Here is a 15,691-nt window from a genome sequence, read left to right on the forward strand (position 1 = left end):
AGGATCCCAGTGTGTCAGTGTGTCAGTTCCCTGGGCAATCTAAGCCTATAGCAGCATAACTAAGAGCTGGTCCAAGCCTGATCCAGCTCTAACTATAAGCTTTATCAAAAGCATCAGTAGGTTCATTCATAACGGCACAGGAAACACAGACACATGCTCATATAGGTAGGGTCATTTTCTGCAGCGAAATGAACATTAAATCACTTTGAGGGACAGTGGGGATCGCAAGTCTTTGGCACAAATGTTTTTGGTGGGAGCTGAAAAGTTTGGGAACCCCTGCTTTATTGAACTTAACTGATTTAAAAGGCATACTTCATTTATTACATTCACACAGGTACTGATTTTAACATCAGATCCATGTCTGGTCCGTCTCCGACCCGCTGTGCTCCAGCTTCGTGCTCTCTTGCCGTCAACACGCACCTGTTGTGTTTTCAGAACGCAGCATGGAGCAGGACCTCCGGTCAGCTGGAGTCATGTGACCGAGGTTTTCATGCGGTAATCACTGAATCAAGGATTCTCCTCCTCCTCTCCTCATCCATGTTGTCTTTCTGGTCCTCTGAAAACCTCTGACCTGTCGACTCCAGGCCTGGCTCCGCTCATCATGACTTTGGTTTGTTGTTGTAGTTAAGTGAAATACGATCTGGTGATAACACAGAGTGTTTTATTCTGAAAATGAACCAGATGTTTTCATTTTGTTTTGGTGAAACCTGACTTCCTGTCCCGCTCCATCTGCTCTGTTGAGATTGATGCATCGTGCTCCGGCATCCTGCAAAAACAGAAGTCTTGAGTATCTGATCCGGAGGACTCCGACCTGCTGGATCAGAGACGCAGCCGGAACGCAACAGAGCGGGTCCAGTGGAAGTTTACACATTGATTAGAGTAGAAACCTATCAGATTTGGTGCCGTGACGGATTGGAGACGGACCAGACATGGATCTGATGGAATTTGTCCTTAAGCCTAAAATGAGAGTTATCTGAAATATTCATGATTAGTGACACATTAGGCTGCAGGATAAGATTCTTGGTGCAACAACACAACTAATGTGTGAAGGACAAATCAGGAGAGACAGGAACCATGCACACTTTAGAGTTAATACATTCAAGGTGTTAAAAACTACAAAAAGGACTCTTTACAGTTTCCATCACCACCACAAGCTTCACAAAGTTCAATATCTTTATTGTTTAGGTATGTTGGACATGTTAAAAAACCATTAAATTCATCTTTCATGACACTTTCATCTGCTACAGTGTACAAAAAACTATGACATTTAAAAACAACGGCCCACACTGTTCAGAGATTATTCAAAATATGACTTCACATCTCTGAGAGCTAGAACTGGGCAACAGCAAACTACCAATTATATAAACCTACACAGGAGCAAAACCTCATCCTACGTGTGAAAAATAAATAGAGGCAGTATAATGTCATAGTGGCTGATATGGAGGCTATTAGAGGGACAGTGACTACATGATAAAATATTTCATATGCAAGCAGGGTTTGTAACACGGGTATGAAGAGCTGTGGGTGGGTGGGGGGGCTGTAGTGAGTGTTGTAGTAAACTGCCTGCATGATCTGATCACCCTACACACTGAGCCGGAGTGTGAAGTCACACCCTACTCAATGTAGCGTCTATCTTAAAACCAACAACAGGCTGAATAAAACAGCGTATGTGTCCCTGTCACACTGAGCTCGACCAACACACTGAAATTAATTACCTTCAATTACACGGCAGACGCCAATAGATGCTAGATCTAAAACAGAGGTGCTATTGTTGGCTGTAATCCACCATTTAGGCTACAACTCAAGAAGAGGGGCTCATCTATAAAGTAATGGGATCCAATTATAATGCATTTGTGAAGATCACTTGTAAACAATTGTTGAATGTGTGGACGGGATGAGAGACATCATTCATGAAACAACTGTATGATAATGAAGGGGTTATCAAAGGCCTGCCAGATCAAGAATAAAAGAAAGAAAGTCCCATTGCAGCGATTCTCTGACAATCTCCTCTACGGACGTCAGTTTCATTCCTCACCGGAGCCAGACTGCCTTTTTCAGATCCTGTTCCACTGTCAAGTTCTAAGGGGGTCGCTCTCAGACGTATTCTTTAGTGCTGCTCGGGGGACCAGAGCGGGAACCGGCCATGGACGGGTACTTGGAGACGTGTTTTTTTCTGGGACATGAAGCTGCCAACATGGCACCGCCCAGGACGTCAAGGAGGGAGCCCCCCCAGGCGATGAAGATGGCTGCACCAAACTCGAACCTGAGGAGGACAAGATTGAGTTGATTCAATATTCATTTCTCAAAGATAAAATGTCTCTCCCTTCATCTTAGGTTGAAAATAAATAGTTTGGCTAATCTTCCACAACAGCAGGTTTGAACATTAGCAGCAAAGAAATATCTGATCTCTAACTTTAGCTATGAGGCTTCACAAGCTCCTAGTCATTACACGGCCAACTCATCAGCTGTTTATATATCATGTTAGGCAAGAAAAGGTGAAATGTATGTATTTATGGTCAACGTTCTGCCTTTTAATAGTAATACACAGGGTAAAATACAAAAGCTCTTATTCAATAACAAATTATTAAAATAAGAGTGCAGTTATTTAATCAAATGTTATGAAATAAAAGTAAGAACTTTGGAAAAAATTGACTCATTCTCCATAAAACACTTTTACATATCCACCTTTCTTTGGAGAATTCAATGTATCTGTCTGACATTAATGTGGGGAGCTGGATTGTGAGTATTAAAAAAGGATTCACTGCACCAGGCCATGAAATTGTCCTGTCCATAACATCACAAATTCCTGTTCCCCAAATTTTGAAAAAAGTGAAAAAGTTATATCTTGTGCACACAAGAAAAATATCTTGTTTAGACAAGATATTATCTTGTTTCCACTAGAAAATTATACTCTGCACAGAAGATCACATAACTTGTGTGCACAAGATATCAATTTAAGCATTCAAGATGATAACTTGTCCCTATATGAAAATGATGTTGTGCACACAAGATGAGTAACTTTTTCCAACAAGATAAATACGTGCACAAAAGATAATTATAATGTAGTTATTGTCGCCCGTACAAAAAAATATTACTTGTTCCAACAAGATAACTCGTGTGCACAATATTATTATTTAGTGGGAACAAGTTGTTATCTTGAGCAGAAAGAAACCAAGTTGTGCGCACAGGATAATAACTTGTTCCCACATGATTGTTGCAATCAATCAATCAATCAATCAATCAATCAATCAATCAATCAATCAATCAATCAGACTTTATTTATCAAGCGCTTTTCATACAATGACAAAGTAACAAAAAGTGCCGTACATAAAAACAACTTAAAATAGAAGAAATTAAAAATATTTAAAAAAAATACATGCAACAATAATAATAATGATAATAATAATAATAATTATTATAATTATAACAATAATAATAATCATAATAATACTAATAAGTACAATGATAATATATTAATAACAATAACAATAATAATAATAATAATAATAATAATAATAATAATAATAATAATAACTTTTTTTGGGGACATCAGGATCTATATACAATAAAACCAACTAGATTGTTTCCTGTGTTTTCTACTCTTAAAGCTAAGCTAAACTAAGCTAAGTTACACTAAATTAAGCTAAGCTGAGCTAGGTAGTCTCCTGAGTATGTTTCTATTTATTGGCATGAAGCTGTTTCCTCATGTCTTGACTCTTTATGTTACACTACCTCTCCACTCTGGAGGTATATATTAACTTAGATAGCTGTCCCTGCTGTTTTCACTCTGTATGCTAAGCTAAGCTAAGCTAACCATCTCCTGTCTGTAAGGTTATCTCTAACAGACGATATGAAAGTAACTCTTTAAAAAGTAGAATGAGTCAAAGCTATGCTTCCTTTGTTTTGCTAACACAGCATGTTCTTTGAGTTCCTTACTTGGTGTTGACGGGAGTGTAGGGATTATAGAACGCTCGGATCACATTATGAGCGAACCAGGAACACGCCACGATGGCACAGAGCCCTGAGAGGAGAGAAAGTAAACAACAAGGATCAATCAGTCCATCAGCACATCATCAAAACCTGATACACTAGCTTTTATCCCCTCTATATGCACCAGGCAGCTAGCTACTGACTCCAGCACAATTAGCTTTTAGTGTTTGAGCTCTCTTTGGAACCATTAGGCCTCTTTTGTTAGCTTCGGTGCCACGAGGACTGGACTGAAGACCTCTGGAGCTTCAGAGTGGGAGGAAGGCTTTCTGGACCAGGGATCAAACCTCCTCCTACCTGCTGTATGATGTACACAAGATCTGAGCAAATGTTTGATGAGGAGCTGAGCTTGGCTGGGTTTCATGAAGGATTACATAACCAGGGATGCATTCATTATCACAGGACCCAGGAGAGACCTGCCCCCCTGCTGAACATGTAGCGACACCAGTAAGTTCACCTGTTAGCTTTTAACTAAGGTTAGAAAAGTAGCTCTAAGGACATTATAGAGTGTTTTCATTTGTAGCATTTAGGAGCATTTATAAAGAGTGTGCATCTTATTGTCCCGAACTGGAACCACTCGGGTGATCAATGTAAAGAGGAATCATCCAATAACTTCTAATAATAATTAAACATTTTGTTTATTGGCACCTTTCAAGACCCTCAAGATCACCTTTAAGATGCAACAACAGTAAAACAGACTTAATGTCAGAGCAAATAGTGTTCAGGGCCAATGTCTGCTAAATGTGGTATGTCTTTTGTGCTATAAGGAAATGTTAGCATGCTAAAATGCTAAGCTAAAAATGAGAGCACAGTAAAGATAACACTCATTTAATATTAGCATGTTGGCCTTTACTGTAAAGGCATCAAACCTGGACCGCCTACTTTGAGCACTGTAGCCTCTGTACATGGGGCGCATGATTCAACTGCTCATCATGGATGGGCAATGATTTTCAAATATTCAAATATTCGTTCACTTATTAAAAATCGAAGAGTTACTTAATATATAGAGAACATTTTCTCATTTTAAAAGTACAAATTTTCATCATTTTTACCGGTGCCTGGTTGTAATACAGTATTCCTGCCAGACGGTGGCTACACAGCGTCTTAAAGCTGTTTGCAAACCGCATTAAGTAACAGAAGAAGAAGAATTCTAACTGCATTAAATTGCTAAAGAAGAAGAAACATTAGCAACCGTTGCAGCAATTTTCTCTGTTTCTGAATCACACTCACACTACTACCACACGTATTTCCCAAACGGCAACCTCCGGTCTCAAAGTATGAAGCCCATGCGGAAGTGTGATAAACTGCAATTCATCGAGTGTCCGCTTGAGGCTGGCTGCAGAAACACCAGAAACCACATACACACCCATTCAAAGAAGACACTTTTTACAGCATTAATAAACATGTTTACAGTCTGGTTCAAAAGACAGCTTGGGTCTACGTAGCTAATTTCTCTATCAACACACACTGTACAGGGGGCTGAATTATTTTATAACGTGACGGTTCAGAAGATATTAAGATTACCAGTTTTTGCCCAAATAAGGACATGACTGACTTGACTGACAGGTGGGAACACATAGCTGTTGGCTAGGAGGCTCAAACCCCACCTCTTTACCTCACACTAAGCCTGGTTGAGTTCAGCATTTCCAATATGGCTGACGCCGACGATCGGCTTCAAAACAGCACTCAGGAACAGATGGGTGACGTCAGATACTACGTCCATTTTTTATACAGTCTATCATATTTCCAGAGACTGAGCATGGCTGTAAAATATAAACACACACGCTGCTACCATAGACTGTAAAAAATATGGACATAGTATCCGTGACGTCACCCATCTGTTTCTGAAGAGCTGTTTTGAGACCAATCGGCTGCGGCAGCCATATTGCTTCTGTCGAGCCAGTGTGACGTAAAGAGGCGGGCTTTGAGCCTCCTAGCCAACAGCTGCAGTGTTCCCACAGGCAGCTGTGCCTCTCATTGGAAGACTGGTAATCTCAATATCTTCGAAATTGCCGAATTAGAAAAAAATTCACCCCCCTCACAGTGAGAGGTCATCGAGAAATTAGCTATTCAGACTACACTCATCTTTTGTACCAGGCTGTAAACATGTTTATTAATGCTGCAAAGATCGTCTTTTCCCCATTCATGTGTATGTGACTTCCGGTACTTCCGGAGCCAGCCTCAAGAGGATCCTCGATGAACTGCAGCTTTTAACACTTCCGCATTGACTCATATTTTTAGACCAGAGGTTGCCGCTTGGCTGCTACACAGAAACACCGACATGAAGGTCAAGACAAACGCTGACAGTGCTGCTACTAGCAGCACCTCGTCCTGCTGCTGGTTAACGAGACTGCCACACAAATGGGCTGTTAATGGGACAGGTGTGTGTGTTTGTGTGTGTGGGGGGATAATTTGAATAATAGTTGAATGGATGCCAAAGACTATCAAATAGTATTGTGGCTTGAAATGCCTATCCATACTGCTCATCTAAACTAGCAACCCACATGTCTGCATGCTAGATTACAGCTGAATTAAGCTTGGACTTGTTTACAAGTGTTTCCTACATTAAGGCGTTTTTTCGACAGGAGGAACTAGGAACTTTACCCTGAACTACATGCCTTTCGACCGTTGGACCCAGGGTCTAAATTTAGTTCACGGGTAGATAACCTCCCCCCTAAAAAGCCCCTGCTAGAGTGACTGATTGGTAGATTAACCGCAGTGTTTTTATTCCGCCCGCCGTCCACAATAACATCACACACATCTGTGATTCAAAATGCACCTTTAGAGATGTCAAGAGAGCCATTAAAAAGTCCTGAATCCGTCAAAACTATCACTTAAGAGCACTTTAAGCCTAACCAGACCAACTGCTGGACACATTTTTGCACAGGGTCTGCACTAGAGAAAGCATGGCTGAACCCTTCATGATACAGCACTTATGAGAAGAAAGCTGCTTTAGTGAGTATTTCTCCCTTCAGAGTGCACCCACAATAAGCTTCAGGAACAAACGTGTTAAAGTGGAACATTTGTATGAGGGGATGTGATTCTTGGCATTAAAACTGTGAAAGTAAACACCACATAACACCTCAGAAAGAGCGTGTTTACTATGATGCTACTTTCACTGATAAAGAACGCCATACAGCCCGGTTTTACATATGTAGTATCCACATCGTCACCCATCTGTTTCTGAAGCGCTGTTTTGAAGCCAATCGTCGGCGGGAGCCACATTGGAAATGTTGAACTCAACATACCTTCTGTCGAGTGAGTTTGATGTAAAGAGGCGGGCTTTGAGCCTCCTAGCCAACAGTTATAATGTTCCCGCCTGTCAATCAAATCAGCTGTGCCTCTCATAATGGAAAACTCATAATCTTAATATCTTCTAAATTGCAGCGTTATGAAAAAATTTACCTCAGATCGTGAAATGAGCTATCCAGACTACACTCGTTTTTTGAACCAGGCTGTAAACATGTTTATTTCTGCTGTAAAGATCGGCTCTTTGAATGGTGTTTGTGCAGCCAGCCTCTAGTGGACACTTGATGAACTGCAGTTTTTAACACTTCCGCATTGGCTTCAATTCTCGCAGCAAGACGTTGCAGCTTGGTTGGAATACAGGAAGTGGATTAACTTGGACGGGAAATAGGAAACTTGCATTCTCACCTCCCACTAGCAGGATGATGCCCCCTGTCATGGCGATGCGGGACTTGCGTAGCTTGTCGCTACCTGCACAGGTGGTGCACTTCATCCCCATACAGGCCACGCCCAGCCCTGCAATGGACACTATGATACCCACGATCATCAAGGCACGTGTTGCCTGGAGGGAACCTGCGGCACGTGGAAAAGAGGGGGAAAAAGTGGCTCAGTTATGGGAGGCTCTTCATATCTGGTCTTTTGTTTCCTGGAATGTGGGAGTGCAGCGAGAAAGGTTAGGAATAAAAAACAGTATGCAAATACACAAAGAGTGGACAAAGTCAAGGAATCAGTCCAGCGCTTACTGGGAAATGATAAGGAAAGAGTAATAAAGTCCACCTATCAGAGAGGCTTTGTGTGTGTGTCCTCGGGTTGTGAATTACGTTCACATTAGCCTGTCAGGAGATTTTACTGTGAGCTTTTCCTGGAAGAGAAACCATGGGATACACATGGACACACACCAGCACACACAAACAGAGAGACAAAGAAACACATCTCACACTCCTCCCATCTGTTGCTGTTCGAGGGGCCTGCTCGGCTGAAACACTACTGTAGGGATCCTCATCTATCAGTCCCCCCCCTCCCTCCTGACCCTATAAACCTTGCACAGGGTAAGCCCCAGCTCTTTGTCTCTCCCCCCTCTCGGTCCACCTAGAACCAGTCTGTGCCAGTCTAGGCCATCCCTGCCCTGCCCAAACAAACAAAACCCTCCAGCAGAGAGGAGAGGATGGAGGGATGAGAGAGGCAGAGGGGAAGAAGTTGCAGGGGAGAGGAAGAGAAAGAGTAGGGGTGTAGGGTCACTCTATGAAGTGGGGAGGCATGGGAAACAGTGGGGTTGATTATGTTGTAAACACGGACAGAGGCAGGATCCTGTCTATCACACTGTTGTTGTTATTATTGCTACGGCACAGTAAACAACAGATGAAACACGTGTTCATGATTACTTGTGCACACACAACAGTTTCAATATGAATCCTGTAAGTGTTGGCACATTAATAAGTGCCTCAATGTCTTTTTCATAAAAACAAGTGAACTCTCTTTTTCTATCTCTGACATGCACATGACAGTTTTGCAGCTCTAGCATATATCTTGCGCAATATTTCTAAAATTAGACACTTCCTATCTCAGAGCGACGCAGAAAAACTAGTCCATGCATTTGTTACCTCCAGGTTAGATTACTGTAACTCCCTCTTATCAGGCTGCCCCAATAAGTCTCTAAAGATTCTTCAGCTAGTTCAAAACGCCGCAGCTCGAGTATTGACTAAAACTAGGAAGAGAGAGCACATCTCTCCAGTGTTAGCTTCTCTACACTGGCTCCCAATAAAATGAAGAATAGAATTTAAAATTCTTCTTTTAACCTACAAAGCCCTTAAAAATCAGGCACCCTCGTATCTTAAAGAGCTCATAGTGCCCTATTACCCCTCTAGAACTCTACGCTCCCAACATGCAGGCTTGCTAGTTGTACCTAAAATCTCTAAAAGTAGTGTGGGAGGTAGAACCTTCAGTTATCAGGCTCCTCTCCTTTGGAATCATCTACCAGTCAGGGTCCGGGAGGCAGACACCCTCTCCACTTTTAAGAGTAGACTTAAAACTTTCCTTTTTGATAAAGCTTATAGTTAGAGCTGGATCAGGCTTGGACCAGCTTTTGTCATGCTGCTATAGGCCTAGACTGCCGGGGGAACTGGCACACTGACACACTGGGATCCTAGCTCACCCTCTTCCCCCCAACCCCCTCATCACTCACTTTAACTCTCCCTGTCCCATTAAAGTTACTAACCATAGACCTTTCTGGAGTCCCTGAGCTCCATTGTCTCGTAGATTCCTCTGAGCTGCCGTAGACGTCCTCCTGCTGCGGACGATCTGGACTCCAGCTGATACGGACGTGCTGGACTCCAGCGGCAACAGCTTCTACGACTCGTCTCATCACTATCACCTCTCTCTCTTACTCCCCTCTATCTGTCTTTCCAGACCCAACTCAGTCGAGGCATGATGGCTGTCTAACATGAGTCTGGAAGGAAGTTTTTCCTCACCACTTTAACTATCTAAATACTGCGATGTGCAATGCTCATGGTGGATTAAGGTGGGGTCAGACTGAGTCTTACCCTGTCTTGGTGTTGGGTCTCTGTTCATAATTTGACATAGAGTGGTCTAGACCTGCTCTGTTTGTAAAAGCGTCTTGAGATAACGTTTGTTGTGATTTGATACAAGACAGATTATGGATGCGGTTTTTTTTGATAAAGCTTATAGTTAGAGCTGGCTCAGGCTTGGACCAGCTCTTAGTTATGCTGATATAGGCTTAAGGCTGATTTATACTTCTGCATCAGCCTACACTGGAGGTCCCCGTAGCTTCCATACCTACGCAGAGGCCTACACACTTAGCTGACGTGCAGCTCCTCCCGTAGAATCAACGCGGTAGCAAGCCCTGTGATTGGTCCGCTCGACGACATTGTATTTCCTGCATTTCCAGCATTTCCAGGATCACCACTCATCGGCCGTGTATTTCATCTCCTCCTCTCTATTCTTCATGTAATCATGTCTGTATGATAAACAGCAACATGTATCAGCTGTAGATTAACAGAACACGCTCTGAATCTCTGTGGAAAAGTAAACAGAGATCGTAGCGGGGCCGGAAGCAGGCGACCGGCTATCAGAGAGACCACACTGCCCTCAAGAGTTTCGGCGGGGAATTGCTGTGTGTCACGGACACATCGACTCACAAGTATGTGGTGCTCATGTCTGCGTCAGCCCCTGCTGCATAGGGGAGACGCATAAGTATAAATCAGCCTTTAGACTGCCGGGGAAACTGACACACTGGGATCCTGTCTCCCCCCTCTCTCCCCAACCCCCTCATCACTTACTTTAACTCTCCCTGTCCCATTAAAGTTACTAACCATAGACCTTTCTGGAATCCCTGAGCTCCCTTGGCTCGTAGGTTCCTCTAGACGGCCTACTAACACTACTATTTGTCTCATCTCTATCATCTCTCTCTCTCTCTCTTCATCTCCCTCTATCCCTCTCTCCAACACGGTCTCAGCAGATGTGTGTCTAACATGAGTCTGGTCCTGCTGGAGGTTTCTGCCTGTTAAAGGAAGTTTGTCCTTGCCACTGTAACTTGCTAAACGCTGCAAAGTGCTCTGCTCATGGTGGATTAAGATGAGATCAGACTGAGTCCTGTCTGAAAGATGGGACTGGATCTTATCCTGTCTTGGTGTTGGTTCTCTGTTCATAATTTAACATAGAGTGGTCTAGACCTGCTCTGTTTGTAAAAGAGTCTTGAGATAACGTTTGTTGTGATTTGGCGCTATACAAATAAAGATTGATTGATTGAGACTTTGGGCTGTCCTGACTTCTTCTCTTGTTAAGTAAAAGATGCAGAACTTTAGACTTCAAACATTGTGATTGCTCCTCAAACTTGAAAAGATGTTATTTAATATTTGCTGATTTTATTCTCTCTGGCGTCCAGCATGCAGATATTCATCTTTATATGTATTGTTGCATGTTGTTATCCACGGATAAATATTGCAAAGTAAGTGATTTGACAAAGCTCATATGAAGCTGATGCAACTGTAGTGACAATCTCACAAACCAAAAATTCAACATGACAGTCTGCTTGACACTGTACCAGAAAAGCCGATCAGCACTAAGATTTCCTGACATCCTTGAACGCATCAGAAATGATTGATCTGACCTGTACTCATATAACGAGCAATTTAAAAGTTGTTTTCTTCTCTTCTTGAGGGCAGACGTGAAAAAGCTTGCATTTTTAATGTGTATCTGAATTATGATTCTGATCATGAGAAAGTTGTGTTTCTTTAACAGGTTCATACCATTAAAACAAGCCAGAGAGAAGCCTGCTTTAACTTAAAGAGTACTATTTACAGTGAAACTGAGGCTCATTAGTAACAGATAGACAGTCACTACTGTTATATTGAAGCCAGAAGGCCAGGGTTTGTTTTCAGATGTATCAAGAAGACTGTATTCCACTTTTGATCTGAACACACAGTCACACAGACAAGGACGTCTCACCTGGAAGTTGTTTACATCTGTCTACTGACAAATACAGAGAAGTTGGCTATCGTCTCCACGGATGGGTTCTGAGATTGAAGTATCTAGATGTAAACTAGATCTCTAATCAGAAGTAGTGATTATCTTTATTCTTTTGTTCAATGGTTAGATGGTTGTAACTTTTCCCTGACAGCTTGAAAACCTCTAATGTGTCATTGAGTGAGGTCAGAAGCCTGCAGGTTTCTCACTGTCAGTACTCTAGCTGGCGACATCTTTTAGTAGCAAGTCTTGTGTTTTTATGTAATGGTAATCCTGACACTCTCAAAGAATACAGACACATAAATATATTCCCAGTTTCCTGTTTTTCAAGACTTCAGCCATCCAGGAATTACCACTAAAGTGTAAAAATGAAAACTTAAAATTGTTGGCCTGAAAATGATATTTTGGTTAAGTAAACAAAAAATGTTCCATTTTGTTTTAAACTACATCAAAGTAGTTATCTCAACTCCTTGTATTAAGTTTGTTGTAAAGTTGGTCTCATTTCATAAGTTAGGTTGGTAAACCTTTAAATGATGGGTTTGAGGCTCGGCTCAATTATTAGAGTCTGCTTCAGGCAGAGAATGGGGTCTCCAACTCAAATCTACAGGGGTCTTCCACACTCTCAATTCCCCACATGTGGCGCCATCTCTGATTTGATTGGTTTCATCATTTGGCTCCTGATGGCAGGGATTGGTTGGTGTTTTCCCAGGTTAACTCCAGCTGTAGATAGCAGCTTTTTTTCACTCTTTTTAAAGAACACATTATGTATTGATTACCATCAGGACATAAAGATCATTTTAACCAGTATAACAAAAAGTGGATCTAAATCTGATTACCAACCCCAGCTTTAATTTGTTTGTTTAGTTAGTTTAATAAGGCATGGTCATTACCAACAGTTAGCCGTCATGAACATTAGCTAGCTACATTGCAGGAGTGAAAACGGTGCAGTAACGTGCAGTAACAAAAGAACATTTTCTGAACAAACAATAAGAAGTTGGCACAACTTTCACTTCTTAGTATGTAGAACTCAACACTTTAAGTTACACTACATATGAATGATAAGTGATCTCAACAAAAACTCATCAGTGTAAGATTTCCAAATTAGCCTCAAAACTCAAAAATCTAGTGCACACAGTTGCCTTGAAATTTTGAGTTTTCACAGCTTTTTCGTTTTAACAGTGTGTGGATTACCAGATTAGCTCTTGAAACTTTGGCACCAGCAACTGCATAGGTCACTAACTGGCGGGCCGCGGTCCGGGTCTGGACCAAGTAGCCGCCCCATACAGACCCGGACCGACAGCCAAAACAGAGGGTTCTGATTTAAAATCTGACAGGGTGCTTCTGTTTTAACCGGAGCAGATTTTGCAGTCTTTATGGTAGTGGTTTACCGGCGGAGGAAACGTATGGACCAATTGCATGCAAGTTAAGCCATCCCACGTGATACTACTCAGCCAATCAAGTCAGTGCATTCCAGACATTAAACATTGCGACTGTACAGATCAGACAGATGAGAGAGTTAGAGGCAAGTTACACGGGAAAGGATGGTGGAAAGAAAAAGAAAGATAGTGATAAAGTTAGAGAAAACAAAGGGAGATAAACAGAGGAGGGAGACAGAGTAATGGAGCGATACAGACGACTGCTCTGGAGAAAATTTAGAAAACAAGGAACTAGTGACCCAAAAGTGTGCTGAGAAAATAGAGCATTTAATTCAGAATGGACAGACTCATTTCTGTTCATACTTCCCACTGAGAGAGCTAAACCAGCGTATCTCATATGTTCAGAAACCATGGCACTTATTAAAAGAGTCAACGTGAAACGTCATTATGAGACAAAACAAGAAGGTTTTGAACAAACAGACTCAGATCTGAAGTGAGTCCTGAATGATTGGGACCCCTGACTGCCATCGGTTTGGGAGTTTAGTTTAACACCTCAGAGAGTGTTTATTGATCTAAACGTGTCATCAGTTATAGTATTTATTTATTTATTTTTACCTCTGATTTAAATTGAACTACTTAGTTTTAAAGAGACCTCATGAAAAATAATATCATATTCTACTGGAATGTAAACTTCATTCAGGGATTTGAATTCATTTTTTTTTTATTTATATATCAATCATTTTGTGTTTTCCTTTTTCATAATTTAATTTCCAGCACAAATGGTCACATAGATATTCACCAGGATGCAGGAGTTAAGTGTTGAATCCCCAAGATTTCCTGTGGGAGGACCCCCAGACCCCCCTCTACCTCAATATGTTTAAATGAATCCTAAATTTTGGGTATCAGGTCTGAAAGGGAGTGCTGTTCTATTTCCCTCTCCCCTGCCCCTTGAAGCAGCCTGAGTCCACTACTGATCATTCTTCTGTTCAATCCTGTGTGATTAAAATAAGTGTGATGAGGTCCATGACATAAACATCTCCTGCTAGACACTCAAAGTTGGCAACCCTGGCTCAAAAGTTTTGAATTGCACTGAATTCATTTAAATTGACAGTCAGGTTAAATGCAGATACAGTATATCACAATACATAGTTAGACATTATGATCTTTCTGACCTTTGCTTCAAGAAATTTTCCCTAACTGGACCTCTTGCAATTTAAGTGGAATACCCCTGATCTACAGTAGTATATATATATGTGTGTGTGTGTGTATGTGTGTGTGTGTGTTGAGGTGTGAAGAAATGTTAGGAGGTTGGGTGGGAGGGTTTCCCAGAATGTAACAATGTGAGGGTGAGGTTTCTCAGTATTGCTTCAAGAATAGGATAAATCTGTGAAACATCAACGAAGCAGAGAAAGCCTGATGGAGAAAACAAAGCCACACTGTTTGGATATGTTACTGATCACTGTAGTGCGTCCGTGTAATTATGGCCTGATTGGCTTTCCATACCCTGAGGCAGCTATGTGATACTCTGTGGTCCTTTGAGGTCTCACAGGTGACGGAGCAGGTGGAGAAGCTTAATGTGAGGCTGAGAGGAGTTAGCAGTTTGAGAAGTGAACTTCTAACCACAATGACTGATGATTAATTATTAATCTCAACTCGTAGTGAGACACTTACTGTCCAGCTGCAGGATGGAGTCGTAGATTTTACACTGCAGCTGCCCGGTGCTCTGGAAGGCGCAGGACATCCACAGTCCCTGGTACATGGCCACTGCTGTGATGATGTTGTCCCCGATATAGGCTGACATCTTCCACTGCGGTAACACTGTCCCGATGATCAGACCAACGATGCCAATTAGAGACAGGAAAAATCCCAGCAGCTGAATCCCGGAGTTAGCCATCGTCTCCAAAATCTGTGCGCCTTTTTGACTTGGATGAACCCTGCTCTCTCTCCTCCTCTGGAAACTCCAAGATGTTACTATAAAATCAGCTTTACAATGAAGCAATACAAGCTGCTGGTGTTGTCCGAGGCGCTCCTGAGCTGTGTACCGGGGGTCTTCACGCGGGGATGGGCATGATCCGAGATGTGGGTGATGGTGTCAAGTGGGTGTGTAATTGTCCTGCCTGCTGATGCATGGAGAAGGAGTGCTCTGAGGTCGCTGCTGGGAAATGTCCCCTATGCTTCCAGGGAAGCAACAGGTTGTCTTTCACCTCAAAGCTCCACTTTAGAAACTCCCAACCTTTTTCTACTGTCACATTCTTCATCCTTTATAACACGCACCAAACACATCTTCTTCAATGCAAACCTGCAACAGAACATCATTCATGGTAACATTTAATGCTCTTTAATGGAGCTATGTATACTTATGAAGCTGTAGCCTACATGTAGTGGCCAATCTTGCCTCATTTCTCATCATACTTTTGTTAGTTAAGTTTTTTTCCTCACACACCATTGCTGCTTCTTTTGTTTAGGAAAGACATTTTAAGAAGTATGTTGTTTTGCACAGAAGCCCTAAGTGGACATGCATTCTTATATTTATTTTACTCTATTTCCCATCATGCTTTGTGTCAGGTTGCATGTTTTTTTTTTAAAGTTTATTCATGTCT

General features: G+C 41.9%; 1 protein-coding gene across 1 annotated transcript; it reads right to left on the minus strand.

Annotated features, from left to right (window-relative positions):
- Positions 1–1,159: 1,159 nt before the first annotated feature.
- On the minus strand, positions 1,160–15,480 carry cldn7a (claudin 7a). The gene is made up of 4 exons (XM_034676667.1): positions 14,763–15,480; positions 7,642–7,806; positions 3,937–4,021; positions 1,160–2,263 (listed from the first exon to the last, which is right to left on the minus strand). The coding sequence occupies exons 1-4, from the start codon at positions 14,983–14,985 to the stop codon at positions 2,095–2,097; spliced, it is 642 nt and encodes a 213-aa protein (XP_034532558.1). The 5' UTR covers positions 14,986–15,480; the 3' UTR covers positions 1,160–2,094.
- Between the last annotated feature and the right edge of the window lie 211 nt (positions 15,481–15,691).

This window comes from Notolabrus celidotus, chromosome 23 (genome assembly GCF_009762535.1).
Source record: "Notolabrus celidotus isolate fNotCel1 chromosome 23, fNotCel1.pri, whole genome shotgun sequence".
Taxonomy (NCBI): domain Eukaryota; kingdom Metazoa; phylum Chordata; class Actinopteri; order Labriformes; family Labridae; genus Notolabrus; species Notolabrus celidotus.

Excerpts from the sequence above, each read along its gene's own strand:
- cldn7a (XM_034676667.1), bottom strand. The coding sequence starts at position 14,985 with ATGGCTAACTCCGGGATTCAGCTGCTGGGATTTTTCCTGTCTCTAATT. Across the intron at positions 4,022-7,641 it reads CATCATCCTGCTAGTGGGAG|GGCTCTGTGCCATCGTGGCG; the intron begins GTGAGAATGCAA and ends CTCTCCTCTCAG. Across the intron at positions 2,264-3,936 it reads TACACTCCCGTCAACACCAA|GTTCGAGTTTGGTGCAGCCA; the intron begins GTAAGGAACTCA and ends TGTCCTCCTCAG.